The 15,061-nt window shown below is 47.9% G+C and overlaps 1 protein-coding gene across 2 annotated transcripts in view; it reads left to right on the top strand.

Annotated features, from left to right (window-relative positions):
- PRKCA (protein kinase C alpha) overlaps window positions 1–15,061 on the top strand; it is a gene marked incomplete at both ends in the record, with an annotated part of 329,542 nt that overhangs the window by 116,937 nt on the left and 197,544 nt on the right. For both annotated transcript variants that reach the window (XM_084238933.1, XM_084238932.1), the window contains one exon: window positions 10,617–10,699. In XM_084238933.1, coding sequence (XP_084095059.1) covers window positions 10,617–10,699 — 83 coding nt within the window. The remainder of the gene's footprint in view (window positions 1–10,616; window positions 10,700–15,061) is intronic.

The following is a 15,061-nucleotide window of genomic DNA, read 5'->3' as shown; positions in this document are numbered from 1 at the left end:
CCTAAAAGTAACCTACTTGAAGTCTCTGCTCTGGGTTTCCTGACTGTCAAAATCGACAATAATTTCTCAATAACTTGTGACTGATTAATGGAGGCAAAAAATCAACCAAGTTTATAAAATTCCATCTGCCTTATGTACCTTTTAATATTTTATTGTTTACAGCTCCAAATATCTGCAAAAGTGGCAAGCATAGTTAAAGATCACACCCATCCCATAGCTTCAACAATTGTTGACTTTTACATCTTTCTGTCCCTGGTCTCTCCATTTATTTTTCTTGCTGGAGTTTGTTCAAGTGATTTGCACGATGCCATTTTACTGGTATAATATTTTTATAAAAAGATAAATATAACGTGATAATGTGTGACTATTAACATTAACAAAGAGAAAAGTGAAACTGTTCGATGATGGTATTATAAAAATATACCATAGTTTTTGCTTTATAATTAAAGGAGAAAACAGTGGGTGGAATTGGGAGAGAGAGGATGTGAGAGGTGCTACTCCTTTCTCTGTCTTCATCCTAAACTCTAGACCCTAAGAAACAATGTCTTTGCTTGCAGAGTATGAGTTTATAGTAGGTGCTCAATAAATGCTAAAAAAATCAAATAAGTGGAAGAATGGCATTCCTGAAAAGCCTTGCACAGGAAGGTACATAGACACAATCAGAAAAACACACACATATTTAGCTAAAGAAACAGCAAAAAGAGAGGTTGATTCTTGCTGTCTCCAGAATATTTCCTCTGACACTTAAATTCCAGCATAGCCTTAGCCTTTTCAACACGCTGGTGAGGAATCATTTTGTCCAAGCTGAGTACTCCAGCCCCAGGCTAGATGAAATTAAGTGAAAGCCCCACAGTTTCGTCAACAGCGGGGGGGTTCATTCTTCATTTGCATTAAGTGAGATTTGACACATGATTCCTAATCGCTTTGACCACCTCCCATCCCTCCAGAATTCTGGAGCTGCAGTTTCTCCTGTCTGCCATTCTCAGGAAGATTTGGTGAGCCATTAAATGAATAAATAGCATGCAATTTGCTGAAAGCACCTGAGTACAACCTCAGGTGACTGTACCATGGGCAGATGCTATTAGACTGAGTCACCTGGGGCAAAGAAAGCATTGGATCAGGAGGTTTTATCCTGGAAGGGGGAGAGCAAGAAGGAATGTAAAATGGTTCCAAAACCCAGTGCAACCTCCTTATAAACCTTGATAATCTCTCAAACCACAGATTAAGTCATATAGATTGGAAACGAAGTCAGAAAAATACTATAGAGTGTGAAACCTAATCTAAACTGTGGACTTTGAGCAATCAGTGTGTCAATGGGTTCATCCATTGTGACAAATGCACCACTCTGGTGCCGATGGTGACAATCAGGGAGGTGTGCAAGCTTGGAGAAGGGGTACATGGGAAGTCTCCATCCCTTCTACTACTCTCTTCTGCTGTGAGCCCAAAATTCTAAATAAGTCTTTAAAAAAAATACTGCAGGGAGAAACCTGGCATTCCAGGCATGAGAAGTCCTGTGTAGAGTGTGTGCTATCTTTTTAGGGTCCAAGAGGAAATCCTTGGAGCAGACTGGACTGTGGGTGTTCAGACACGGCACTTGTATTGCCAAATTACAAAGGCAAGTCATCCTGACATGGAAAAGAAAGCTGAATTCTTTAGATGATTTTGCGAATCAAATACTGCTGGACCTGAGCTTAAAAATCATACCTTAGGATTTCCCTTCGAATACCTTTGAGGGATTTGTCATACGTTAAGAATTTTTTTTTTGTTGCAAGAAACAGCCCTTCATACTGCAATTACTTACAGTATTAAGATTTCATAACTCTGTTAGCCATTGGTATCAGAAACATCTTTTATTCTATTTTAGTTCTGAGTTGAATATGGGAATAAATGGAAATAAGTAAAAGGAGGGAGACGGCTTAGCAATGACCTCTTGGCATGTGTCACCACCTTTACCTGTCTTCCTCCAGGGGTGTGGCTCATAATCATCAAATCTCATCCTTTCTCCTTGACTCTGGAGAAAACTTTTCTGATCCCACCATTAAATTTGTTCTCCCCTCACCTCCCATGCCAGCCTTTCCTTTCCCCCGTCAACCACAAAATGTGGGTGTCCCCAGGAACCCCCTGATTCTTGGAGTTCTCATTCTCACCATCTTGCCTTCAACAGTCAATCATGTAGTTGCCTCAAGCCTTGGTCTCGGGTCCCCAACTGTCCTTGGATGTCTAATCCCAACCTCCCACCTCTCCAGTTGACCCCCCAGGATGTGATACTCAGCTTGTTGCAACCTAAAGCCTCTGTTGAATCAGCATCAGAAAGAACTGTTTCTCCACCTTCAGCCTGTGTAATTCCTATGAGCAGTTTACCCAAATCCAAGTTAATTTTTTCTTGTTCTTGGATGGTTGCATTCATTTCCTTCCACCTGCCAATTTTCCCTTCATCATTCATGATTCTTGCAGTTTCAAGTACAGAAAACTCAATTAAAACTGGCATAAACAATCAAAACATGTATGATATGGCCTTGCAGATTTAGGCATGTGAAACTTTATGGTGCATATGAAGGGTTAGATGTTAAAAGATTGTGGATGGGGCCTCCCTGGGGGCGTAAGGGGTTAAGACGCAACCTATGAGGCTGTCCGCAGCCACTGCAGCACGAGTTCGATCCCCAGTTAGGGAGCAACCCACATGGTGCAGCAGACCTCTCCTGTCGCGCCCGCTGCTCCCCTCAGCAGTGTATTTCATCAGTCTGCCTGTTCTGCTCCCCACTCTGTCTCTGGTGAATCCTTTCACCCCCGCATCTCTGGCCTGCACCCCAGCTTTTGTGCATAAATAAGTTCATAGTGGTATGAACTTTGTTTATGCATAAATAAACATATTTTTTTCCAAAAAAAATAAAAAAGAGTGTGGATGGTTCATGTACTGAAAATCCTGGATGTGGTGCCATGCCAGCTCCGAGGGCTGGCGTTTCTCTCTCCCTCTTAGGTGTCTCTGTCCTTCAGCCTTCTTGTTGGTTGCAAGATGGTGACCCCATATGCCCAGATGCTCTGGCCAGGAGCCTAGGGACCAGCTTGTGCTCCCCTTTACACCTCATTTTCCATCCCTCTTGTAAATTTATCTCAGATCCAACCAGGGAGGATTGCAAAAAAGAAGGCATCAATAAGACTTGGTGACATTTGAGAGAAGGAAGTTGAGGAAGAGGTTAAAGACGGTTCTCCTGGGAAAAGGGGTGGGGTGGTGCCAGTCAGAAGTGGGGACACCGGGTGTTTGAGGGTTACCAGGAGCCTGAGTCCCCATCAGGCACCTCACACGCGATGGAGCACCTTGATCTGGTTTGTTTTCACACAACTTTAACATGTATCCCCCGAGAAGACTGTTTTCATGGTTACAAATCTGAAACCAATAATTTCCTTTTAACATGCAAATATAATATAAGCTCAATTTTTCATTACTTTCCCTACAAAGCTGAAAGCAATTCACTTGCCTGAGAGATTTTCTTTTCATTGTGTTCTGATGTGACGTTACCTTCATTAATCCCTTCCAGCTAAGCAAAATTTAATTAAAACCTTCTCACATGATGGCAACCACTTATGTATTTAAAAAAAGGAGCCTGAGGAAGCTCAGCTACCATTCTCCTGTTCTGAAACAAAGTCGATTAAATTTAGTAGTTTTTTTCTTAAATTCAGGCTTTGTTGTATGATGCCCATTTATTAATTTTGGATAACAGGGAATTTGTGGGCCTCTGTTCCCTTTTACATGATTCTGCCCTGGATTTGAAACGGTATGAACTTGAGAGTAAAAGGAAATTAGTTTTTTTTTTTAAGATTTATTTATTTATGCATACAAGAGCTGGGGTACAGGCCAGAGATGTGGGGGGTGAGAGGATCCACCAGAGACAGAGCGGGGAACAGAACAGGCAGACTGACTGAAATACACTGCTGAGGGGAGCAGCGGGCGGGCGAGTCAGGAGAGGTCTGCTGCACCATGTGGGTTGCTCCCTGGCTGGCCGGGCATCGAACTCGTGCTGCAGAGGCTTCGGATTGCTTCATAGTATGGTGCTTAACCCCTTGTGCCACCAGGGAGGCCCCAGAAATTAGTTTTTAAAGAGAAACAGAAAATGATATATGCTACTGTTTCCCCCTCAGTGAATATGGCCAACCCCATAGCATGTGTGAAAAGGGGGAATCCTGGTTTACACATCAGTAGGTGCCTGAGTTGTGTGGACTTGAGGGGGGCTGGCGAGCAGGTCTGGGGGGCCTCATGTCGTTAGTGTTCTTGACATTTGCTGTTCACAAGCGAGATGTGGGTGTGGAAGAAGACATGTCAATGGCCATTTGAGTCCTTGCCTCCGAAGTCTGAATTTCCCCCTGTTGCCCCTCTGTTTTGGTACTGACTTTATTTAGCATTTTATGCAAAGCAAGCAAATACGCTTGGTTTCACAATGAACCAAGATATAAACACAAATAATGACAGGAAATTCACATAAGCGAGACAAGGCTGTGCCTCTTATTTATAGTTTCATAAATACATTGCTCCAAGCTGATGAGTCACTTAGAACAATTTATGGTGGTAAAATATATCCAACATAAAATTTACCATTTTAATCATTTAAGTGTACAGTTGAATGGCGTGAAATGCAGTCACAACACTGGGCCCCCATCTCTACCATCCCTCTGAGGAACTCTGTGGCCCAGACAGAAACTCCACCTTACTTTTTTTTTTTCAGATTTATGTATGCATAAAAGAACCAGGGTACAGGCCAGAGGTGCAGGAGGTGTGAGAGGATTCACCAGAGACAGAGTGGGGAGCAGAACAGGCAGACTGACTGAAATACACTGCTGAGGGGAGCAGCGAGTGAGACAGGAGAGGTCTGCCGTGCCATGTGGGTAGCTCCCTGGCCGGCCGGGAATGGAACTTGTGCTGCAGAGGCTGCAGATTGCTTCATAGTGCGGTGATTAACCCCTTGAGCTACCAGGGAGGCCCAGAAACCCTACCTCTAAATGCAGACTCCTCACTGCACTCTCTTCCCCAGTGCCTGGTGACCACCCTGCTCCTGTCGGTCTCTGAGTCTGACTATCCTATACCTCCTAGAAGTGGAATCATACAGTGTTTGTCCTTTCGAGTCTGGCTTGTGTTCATTTAGTATAATGTCTTCAGGGGTTACCTATGTGCCAGATTTTCCTTCCTTTCAAAGACTTCCTTCCCATTGCACGTGTTCACATTCATCTGCCCTGTTTGCTTCATCCATTCATCTGTCCATGGGCACCTAGGTTGTTCCCACATTTGACTGTTGTGACTGAGGACCACCGGGGGTACACAATCTGTTTGAGACCCTGCATTCCGTTCTTTGGGATCTACTGCTAGACATGGACTTGCTGGGTCACGTGGTGGTTCTGAATAACAGTCGCAGCCATGACCACCCCTCTCTGCATTCTCAACATCATGGGCGAGGGTTCTGATCGGCCTCCAGCCTCACCATCCCTTCTGCTTTCCTTTTGTTCTTTAGTTATGGGCGTCCTTGTGGGTATAAAGTGATGTAATAAAGTGGGTGATGAAGTGACCTTTAGTTGAAATTACTCTCAGGCGGGGACTGCTTGGTTTGCATGTGGTCAGCGCTGGTGGCACTTTCCAGCAGAGGCATTTGCATTCTGCCCTAGCCTAGCAGGAAGCTCTTAGCTGCGGCTGATTCCTTCACATGTAGCTGCAGCTCACCAGACTCTTGGATGCCAAGCGTCTAAACAGACGCATGCAGACACCATGCCTGGGCTCTCCATTTGCCCAGGGTCCTTCTGAGAAACACTTTCCAGCATCAAGAGTCATCCTTCTGGTGCTGGTGATTTTCGCCATAGAAACAAAGTGCTCTCGGGTCTTCTGTGTGTGTCCAATGAGCCCAAACTCACTCTAGCTCAGTCATCTTTTAGCACATCCATGAGAAAAGCAGTGTCCAAAGGGCGTGCCCTTGCTGGGGTTCATCCTAAGATGAAGAGTGTATTTGAGGGCCACTGTGGACACTGCAGGGCACATCCAGCATCCCTCTTCTTGCAAAATTTCATGAATTCCTGGGTCAAGCACAAGTGACTATTACTTGTTCTCTCTCTGAAACGTGCTTTTGACAGATGGCGAAAACCCTCCTTATTTTCTGTTGAGTTTTCACCCTTAAGCAAGATCAGGGCCACGTGACTCTTCAGATGGAGCGTTCTCGACCTCAAAGCCGGGTCATGCTGTGACTCATTATCTGGGGCCTCCTGGTGGCACAGGTGGTAGAGTGCAGCACTGCAAAGCTGTCTGCAGCGTGGTTTAATCCCTGTCAGTGGGGAGGTACCCAGATGGCGCGGCAGACCTTTCCTGACTCGCCTGCTGCTCTCCTCAGCAGTGTATTTCAGTCAGTCTGCCTGTTCTGTTCTCCACTCTATCTCTGGTGGATCCTCTCACCCTCCTGCACATATGGCCTATACCCTGGTTCTTGCATGCATGAATGGATAAATCTTAAAAAAAAAAAAAAAAAAGATTCGTTATCTGCTGAAGCCTGTGATTGTGCTGTGGGGCCCCCGTGCAGCTTGTGGGGGGCAGCTCGTGCATTTGGCGTGTCATCCTCCACCAGTGCAGCACAAAGCATATCCTGCAGAGGATTAGAGGAAAGTAGTTTGGGGCTTAGAAGATAATTGAATGAAGATTTACTTTGTGACTTTAAGCTGTGGGTAACTTCATGTTTTTAAACCTCCCATTTGGTTATACAAGCAGAGGTGCCTCAAAGTCACAGAATCGAGGCTCCCTCTGAGCCTCACAGGCCAGCCTGTGGTTTAAGCCAAGGCTTTTTAAGGACCCATGTCCAGCTCCAGGAATATCAGGGAGCGGTGGCCTCCTCCTTTTATTGCCAAAGTCAGGCAGCTGTGGCTCTCAGCATACGGTGTGACGGGTGCTACTGTACCTACCTTCCCCTGCCTGCCTTGTTCCACACAACATGGTCAAGGAAAACTTAGAATCCAAAATAAAAGGAATAAAAAAAAAGTCAGCTTGTGTTAGCCCCAGGAAAGTCAGTCTGTGCGCTGGTGTGTGTGTCAGTCAGTCTGTGTGTCCTGGTCAGCTAGACACATTCTCTTGTTTACCGAACCAGTTTTTCCCTCATTCTTCAATGACACTAGCAAGATGTCTCAAATGTTTGCATTATATTATCTTACAAAATATGCACTGCCCAATTTAGTTTGGAATTTGAAACCAGAGGTCACGGCCAGTGATTCTGGAATCTCTGGCCTTTGCTTAATGTTCTTTCCCAGGCAGATGCTGCTGTAGCCCCACCCGGCCAGTGCTAAGCGCCTCTCCCTGCACCCCTCACTGGGGCAGGTGTTGGGCTAACCTGGCTCTCTCCTTAGTCAGAGGGCTCCCTCTGTTCCCTCTTCCTGTGAAGACCCTTGTGTTGACTCCCGAGTCTCTGAGCCTCCAGTGACTGTATAGAGTGGATCTCTGAAGCACATGACCCTTCTCTCCAGCTGTGGGGTGAGTCCCCTCACTTCCAGATGTGAGACTTCTTTGTGAGCCAGGAGGGAGCGGGGGCTGCTCAGGCAGGTTGGGAGGAAGAAGTTTGGGGTCGGTGGGGCTTTTGGCTGTCCTTGAAAATTATGCTGTACGTGGAAGACTCTTTCTTCTTAGTATCATATTGCATACGAGACTGCTCTAGGCATATGGGAGAAATACAGCTGACAATATGCAATTGCATTGACGAGCAGATGGGGATTGTAGGAGACAAATACCTGAAGCTGCCTCTCCTTCCAAAGGGGTTTGATAAAGGCAGAATTTCTTAACAGTGTTCACCTGAATGTAGAGATGATTGAAAGAGAGAGAGAGAGACAAAAGACTCAAATGTTTGAATGGTTGAGTTGGGATTCAGAATACTGATTTCCCCTTCAAAATAATGTATCTGTAGTAAACGGGGGAGGAACTAATGCTCCTATGGCCCGTTTCCTTTAGTCATTTATCTTTCTGGACCTGGTGAATGAAAGATGACTTTGTGCCTGGGGAGAGCCAGCAGAGGAGATTAATTTCTGCCATCACAGAGCTGCTCTGACACCCATCTTTAGAGCGTCTTGCAGTGGAGATGCCTTCAGCGGAAAGAGTATAAAGACGGTTGCTCTGAGGGCTTGGGGAGCTAAGTGCCACCTAGGGAGCCCCCTCACTCACCTCTGCCACCTCGATTGTGCACAGAGCCCGTTGTGGCCTGCAGCCAAGGAGAACCCTCCCCAGAGCATCCCTGCTCCTTAGGGATGTTCTTTAAGAGATACTCAATTATCACCTTTCTGCAGATGGTCCCGATCTGTTTGACTGCTCGCTCAGGGCCAAGCCTGTACTCTCTCATTTTGAAAACAGTACATTTACAGTGACATCCGTGTTAGGATCACCTTAAAGGCATCATCTCTTAGCTTGTTTCTCTGAGACGGGACACTGTAGGGTAAGGTAAAAAAGTGTCAGGCTTTTCTGCCCTCCCGCCATTAGGATTGATGATGGATCTGCGGTCCCGAATGCATGCCTGACGGCGAGCACCTGGAGTGGGGTGTGGGCATATGTAGGTGGGATGCACCTGGGCTAAGACTGGGCTTATAAGGGTGGCGTCACGGGGACGCCAGCAGAGCGGAACAGCAGAACCAAAAGGAGAGAGAGAACGCTGGAGAGCCCAGGAAGTGTAAAGATTTGCTGGGGGCTAGGAGGCTTGCCAGCCTCCTGCCCGCCCCCCGCCCCGGCACCTCTGCCTGCTGTGTGCCTGGTAAAATCCCAATAAAAGCCTGAAAAATGCACCGAGGGCTCCAGGACTCCTCCTTACCCCGTCTGCTCGGTCATAGAGATCCTGCTCCGTCCCTGTCCTGCCCCTCCACACACCCACACCTCCCTCGGGATTCACATGTATGCATGGCTAAGAGGATTGTTTTCTTTGAAATTTATGTGGCATATATAATATATAATTTGGTTGTGGGTCCACTGTTGCAAAATCATGCAATTAGTGGAGGAAGGAAGGAAAAGGCTGGGAAGTGAAAAGAATCTTGGCCCCTTGACATAGTAGGAAGGTAGCCTCAGGCAAGACCTTCCGTGTTGGTCCAGCCCTCTGTCCTCGCCTGCCCTGTCGCCTGTCCACAAATGCTGTGTGCTTACAACATGCTAGATGCCCAGGAGCCGTGCAGGGAAATGCGGCATCAAAACTTATTAAATTGCGTCATGACCCTTGAGCTAGGTAGCGCACGGAGAAGAGCCCAGCACTGTATCCAGCGCACAGTAGGATGCTCAGTCAATGCCACTGAGGTCAGTTGGCACATCCTGTCAGTTCTGCCATTTTCTCTGGCATCTCTTACTCCCATCTCTTAGCCTAAATAAGGATGGGCAGCTATTTCCATACTTGGTCTGTGGATGAAGCTTCTAAGTTGCTGTTACGGCCCAAACCAATTCCATTCAGGTCCCCCGATCACCACCATTCGCCTTTCCAGAGCACTGCTTTCCTCTGTGCTACTCTTGTTCCAGACCTTTCAGTGGTTACCCAAAGAATTAAAAAATATTCAGAAGTTCTTTCTGGACACTGAAGGCCCTCTAACAATTCCCAGTTCATGTCTCCCCTTGGAACCTCTGCTCGTGGTACCCCTGCTCCTCTCTCACCTGCTGCAAAGACCATCCTGGCTTCATTTGCCTTCATCTTCTGCCATATGTGCAGGAAGGAGCAGAAGAAAGAGCACATAAGCCTGACGTCGAGAGGTCCCCGCTTGTCTGCTGCTGTAAAGACTCGGCTCTGCCCAGGACTTCTCAGGGCAGGTGATGTTGCCAGCCTGTGCAGTCACTAGATTATGCCCTCCTGGGCTGGCCTCGGGCCCGTGTCAGGGGCTAGCTAGGTCACTTTTGTTGTCTAACCCCTTTCCCCTGCCATTATCCTGTCTGTGAGGGGATTATTTTATTAAGTTCGATAACTCACAATTCTTTTATTGATTCAAATGCAAGATGATTTATCAAAACTGTGTTAAGCTGGGGAAATACTTGCTGTGTTGTGGATTTTGGCAGAGTCCCCCAGCTGGTGGCCTTGTCTGTGACAAACAGGCAGCTACACAAGGTGTCCACTTCCTTGACTTCTCTACATTTCCAAGGTCTTTCTGTAGATTGGTCTGTCTTGATGAGGACCTCAAGTGCGGACTTCTGCTGAGGATGATCTGTCATCCACATTCAGAGATGCCCCTTTAATATTTGTCATGAGTTTTGCTCTTTGTTTCATCTCACCCAAAGGATAGAATGTTACGAACACTCACACATGTGTGCACATGTGTGTGTGCTGGGTTAGGACAGTGCAAAGTACTTTGCAGTTTGATGCCTGGTTTGCACCTTGAAAAACTGTCGTTTAGTCTCTCTCCACACTAGTGACTCGAAACTGAAGGTCAGGCCTCCACGGCCCCATCAGTGCTGGAATTTTGTGGCTCTTACACAAGTCCAGTCAATCCCAAATGTTACTGGGTCTTGATGAAACGCCTTCCAATGGCCGGTGATAAGATGCATCTGTAGTGAAATTGAATTGACTCCTGACAGCAGTAGCCCTGTTCAGAAAACAAAGCTTGTGTGTTACATTTAGATTGTTCTAATTTTGGTTTTCTTTTCTCTCCACCAGTTTGCTGTTTTGTGGTTCACAAGAGGTGCCATGAATTTGTTACTTTTTCTTGTCCGGGTGCGGATAAAGGACCTGACACGGATGTAAGTAGCCTGCGAGCTATTGAGCAATGTTACTGCAAATGCCTGAGTTTAATTTTTCAAAATGCCTGTTCACCTGTGCTTGGGGACTTACTACCCTTCACGGGAAACTTAGCAGTTAGTCTCGTATGACTCTGGCCTCTGCTAATAAACAGAGTTCTGGTCCTTTGGAGTCGGGACAGCACTCTTGGAGGAGGATTTCTCTGGCACGTGTACTGTTCCACGGCAGGCAGCCACGTGGACTAAATCCACCAAATCAACAGCTTTCACAAACACAGTGCAGTTCTTTTCTGAAGATGCTGCAAATTTTACAGTGAACATGAATGGCTCTTCAGTGGTTTCTGGAGGGATATTACATGTCAGGACCACCAATAACTTTGGCCAACGTGATACATGGCCCGAGAGTGCTTCCTGAGAGCCTTGCTGCCTCACTATGTATCACAAGTGCTATTAGCAATTGACATAATTTAGCATCTGTTTCTCTGAACAAATGATCTCTGATGCGGCCCATGTGTGAGTAGAAAATTTCATTTATTTGTGTCCTAATCTGTTGAGAATATCTTGTTCGCAGGAAAAACAAAAAGCAAAAAACAAGACTAACAAAGGGGTAGTGGGAGTTAAGAGCCTGGGAAGCAGCACTATCCAAAATACAGTGAGTGGGAAGAAACCTGGGCTGTGACATGTTACAGCTTCACTGCAAGAAAAATTTGCAGAGACCTGCAAGGGTAGACGTTTTTATTCAGAACTGCTTGTGCAAGATTACTGTAGTCCCTAATTCTTTTTTTTTTTTTTAATTGAAATGGCATTGTTGATGACGTGATGTGAGTTTCAGGTGTGCACTTCCACACCTGCCCGATGGACATCACACACCACGCGCCGTTCTTAAGTCACGTGTTTCAGGTGACTCCTGCCCCTAGCACTTGTTTCCATCGGGGGAACTGCTGTCAACGTGACATCCGCAGTGCAGATGGGGCCTCGGTGTAGACGGGCAGCATTCTTTCTGAAGGTGGCGAGTTTCCGGTTAGCTCTGAGGGATGTTGATTTGCATTGTTTCATGTAACACACGTAGTGGAGGACCTTACCGTTGGACCTCAGCATGTGGGGACGTGCAGTTTCGGTTGAGATGATGGTAGAGGCAGGTTGAGTGGGTGTCTCGAGCTCTGAGCCATCACCTCCCTGCAAAGACCCCAAGACATGGGAGTCACAGGGCTCAGTTGCTGGCTGGGCCTTACAGCCTCATGAACCAGGAAGCCCACGTGCGTGGCTATCGCGTGACTGGCTGTTGTTCAAAAAAATCAATGTAGATAATCCACCCAGCCCTCCCCAGACTGCCCTTCTTTCTGGTTTTTATGTGCATTGGAGACATTTTAGAGATAAAAATAGGTGCAGTGGACAGTACCAGCTTCCCTGCAAGGCCAGCTTGCTTCGAGGTGCCCCTAAAGGGTCCCCTTTCACCTCCTTGCTCGTGATTCCCAACTTCATGCCCTCATTTTCTTGCCTCTTCGATCTCCCATTTCAGTCTCATCAGGATGGAGGGTGGGGGAATGCGGGCAGCCTCAAGTGGGAGAACAGTTTTGTGCGATGCTTCCTCCCTCCTCTCACCTCCCGCTCCTCACTCTGTGCTTGAGAGTAGAACCTCTTACAGCCAAGCCCTGTGCTGGGCCCTGGGCACAGCAGTCAACACAGATGTGCCCCTGTCCTCCTGGACTTCCTGCTGGAAGGTGGACAGCAAATATCACTAATTAAAGGGGGATGTAGGTGCTCCCAGAAGGCTTACCCAAGGGAGCTACTCTGGGCAGTCAAAAAGCACCCCCAAGGAAATGACATTTAGCCAAATGTCGGGTGGAAGCAGGAGACGGGAGAGCACAAGTGTGCTGGGACACGGGGAGCCTGTCGAGAGCTGCTCCCGACAAAGGGGGGCCCACGGGAGAGCAGGGATGGGGACATGGCTGTGTGTGAGGCCCGGGGGCCTGAGCAGGCCGGACGGCCAGTGTTGGGTTAAGGACTTGACCACAATCTGAGGAGCTGTGGGGCCCACAAAGCTGGTTTTAAAGCAGAATGATGTGATCTTGTTTGCATCGTATAAAGGTTGCTTTGGGCGCCTCGTAGGAGATGGATTGGCGGGACGTAGGCTTCCATGTATGGGTGAAGAAGGGGAAATATCGGGGAGAACCAGCACAGAGGCGCCCACTTTTCAGGGAGGGGGTGGGGCCTGGGAGAAGGAGGAAGCTGTGGGGAGGCTGAGGGAACTCACGTGAGGCCACTGAGGCGCTGAATCAGCAATTCTTGGCCAGGGGGCAGGGGTTCAGGGAGATGGAGATGTGGAGAAAGACTCCCAGGTTTCTGGGCCAGACGCATGAATGTCTGGGGGTGCTTCCAGACTCTGGAGGGCTCCTGGAGGGAGTGCCTGGGAGGACGGGGTGGGGCAGACCAAGGTGTTCAGTTTGGGAAGTCTGCCATTGAGAAGACAGTCCTGTGTGAATGTAGATGTGAGGTTAGAAGCGGGGTGTGTCCTGAAGACAGATTCCTCCATTGTCCTCATTTTGTTTTCAAAGTCCCGAGTGGGGTTTGGATCATCTTACCTGCAGAACGGGGGCAGAGTGTGGAGAAGAGAGATCATGGGCGCCCAGCAGGAGGGCACACGAGGAAGGCTGAGGAGACCAGGGAGGAGCAGGCAGGGAAGTTGGAGGAAAGCCAGACGCCTGTGAGGCCAACCGAGAGCTCTTCTAAGGGGGCTGTCAGCCCACGAGCCAACCCTGCCTGTGCCCTTGTTGGGATTGTCTGTGCGCTTTCGATACAGCACATTCGTAGTTGACATTCGTCCCGGTGTGTGGAGGCCAGTCCTGTTGACATGAGAAAGTCTTGGTTTCTGTCTGCTCCACATCATGCATGCGTATGACTTCCAGCCACCCCCTTCATGCCCAGCACATTCCTCTGGTTGTGGGGTGGTAATGTGGTCACCCACCTCACAAAGCCTGGAGCAGGGCAGAGAGCTTCCCTGCAGGTCAGCTGGGTGGGGAGCCGAATGGGAGGCACCCCAGTATCCGTGTGACGCTGAGTTCTGTCCTTTCTCTTCTCTCTGTTGTGTTGTCTGCTGTGGCTGCCAAGCCTCGTGTTTTAATATCCTCGAAAGTGAAGATAAGAGGTGAATTTTTTTTTTTTTTTAATATGAGAGGAAAAGAAGCACAGGAGACAGTAAGGAGGTGCAAAGAATCAGCCCGTCTTGCCTGTCTGACTCACACAGGATATGTGTTCTCTTCCAAGGAGAAAATTTGCCTTTTGGTCCCTGGTGTTAAGAGCCCGTGATTAGCACTTCCTGCAGCCTGGCGGGAAGGGCTCTGTCCACGCAGGGTGGTTTAGTTGTCGGGGCATATCTGCGAGATGCCCAGCTGGGCCCCCCAGGGAGGTGGTTTGAGGGGTGCAGAGCTTCAGACTCAGAGCTGAGTGGATATGGGAGATTTCCTGGTTTTATCCTGTGTTGCACAAGTTTTAAAATCACAGAACTCTTGAGCTGGAGTGGCGTTAAAGATTTATCCAGGTTAGCCTTGTTTTACAGACGAGGAGACTGAGGCATAGCAAAGAAAGAGGTAAATGATCCAGGGCACCTTCCGTGGGTGTCCTTAAGAACCCATTTTTGGGTAGCTTTGTGGTTGTCTTTAGGGGTGCTGGCTGTGGGAGCAGGGCTGCGGCAGTGGGGGGGGGGGGGCTCTGTTCCCTGGCCCTGCTGCCAGGGGAAGTGTCCTAGCTATTTTCTGGCATAATAATTCAAAGTTCTGTTCAAATATCTCGAAAAGTGCTAAAGAGCACAAGGAAAGCCAATTAAAAGAATGGAAGGATCAGGAAAAATGAAATCTAATTTAAGAGAACAAACCACCCTAAGCACTTTTTCTCCTGAAAACTTAAAACATTTAAATTAAGACCTTTTTTTTCCCCTTTCCATGGTGAATGCTTAAGATGCACAGTTCATGGGCTGCTTAATAATGCTTTTGTGGGGCTCAGCAGATTCCAGAACATTCACAGATGGGGGAAAGAACACCCAGCCTGTGAGATCCACAAATACTGTACCTGCTCAGCCGTGTTCAAGATGAAAGGAAGGGAGAAGTACTGGGGGGGTTGGGAGGGGCAGGGAAGCTGTTCCCAGATTTCTGTAACCAGATGGAAATAGGGTTGAGAAGTCTGAGCAGAGATCATCTGCAGGACTCAGGAGCAGACTAGCTGGCAGGCTGCAGAAGGAGATAGGACTTCCGAGTTCAGGCCAACGACCTCCTGACCAGACCAGGCTTGGCAGCTTCTCAGCCCTGACCCCCCCTCCTGGGGACAAGCTGAGCTATTGCCAGACAGGCCCTTGTGGCACCTCTAGAGGCA

The sequence above is a fragment of the Talpa europaea genome (assembly GCF_964194135.1).
Source record: "Talpa europaea genome assembly, chromosome: 7".
NCBI classification, from domain to species: Eukaryota; Metazoa; Chordata; class Mammalia; order Eulipotyphla; family Talpidae; genus Talpa; species Talpa europaea.
Note: the sequence above shows the minus strand (reverse complement) of the source record. Positions and strands in the feature narration are given on the sequence as shown.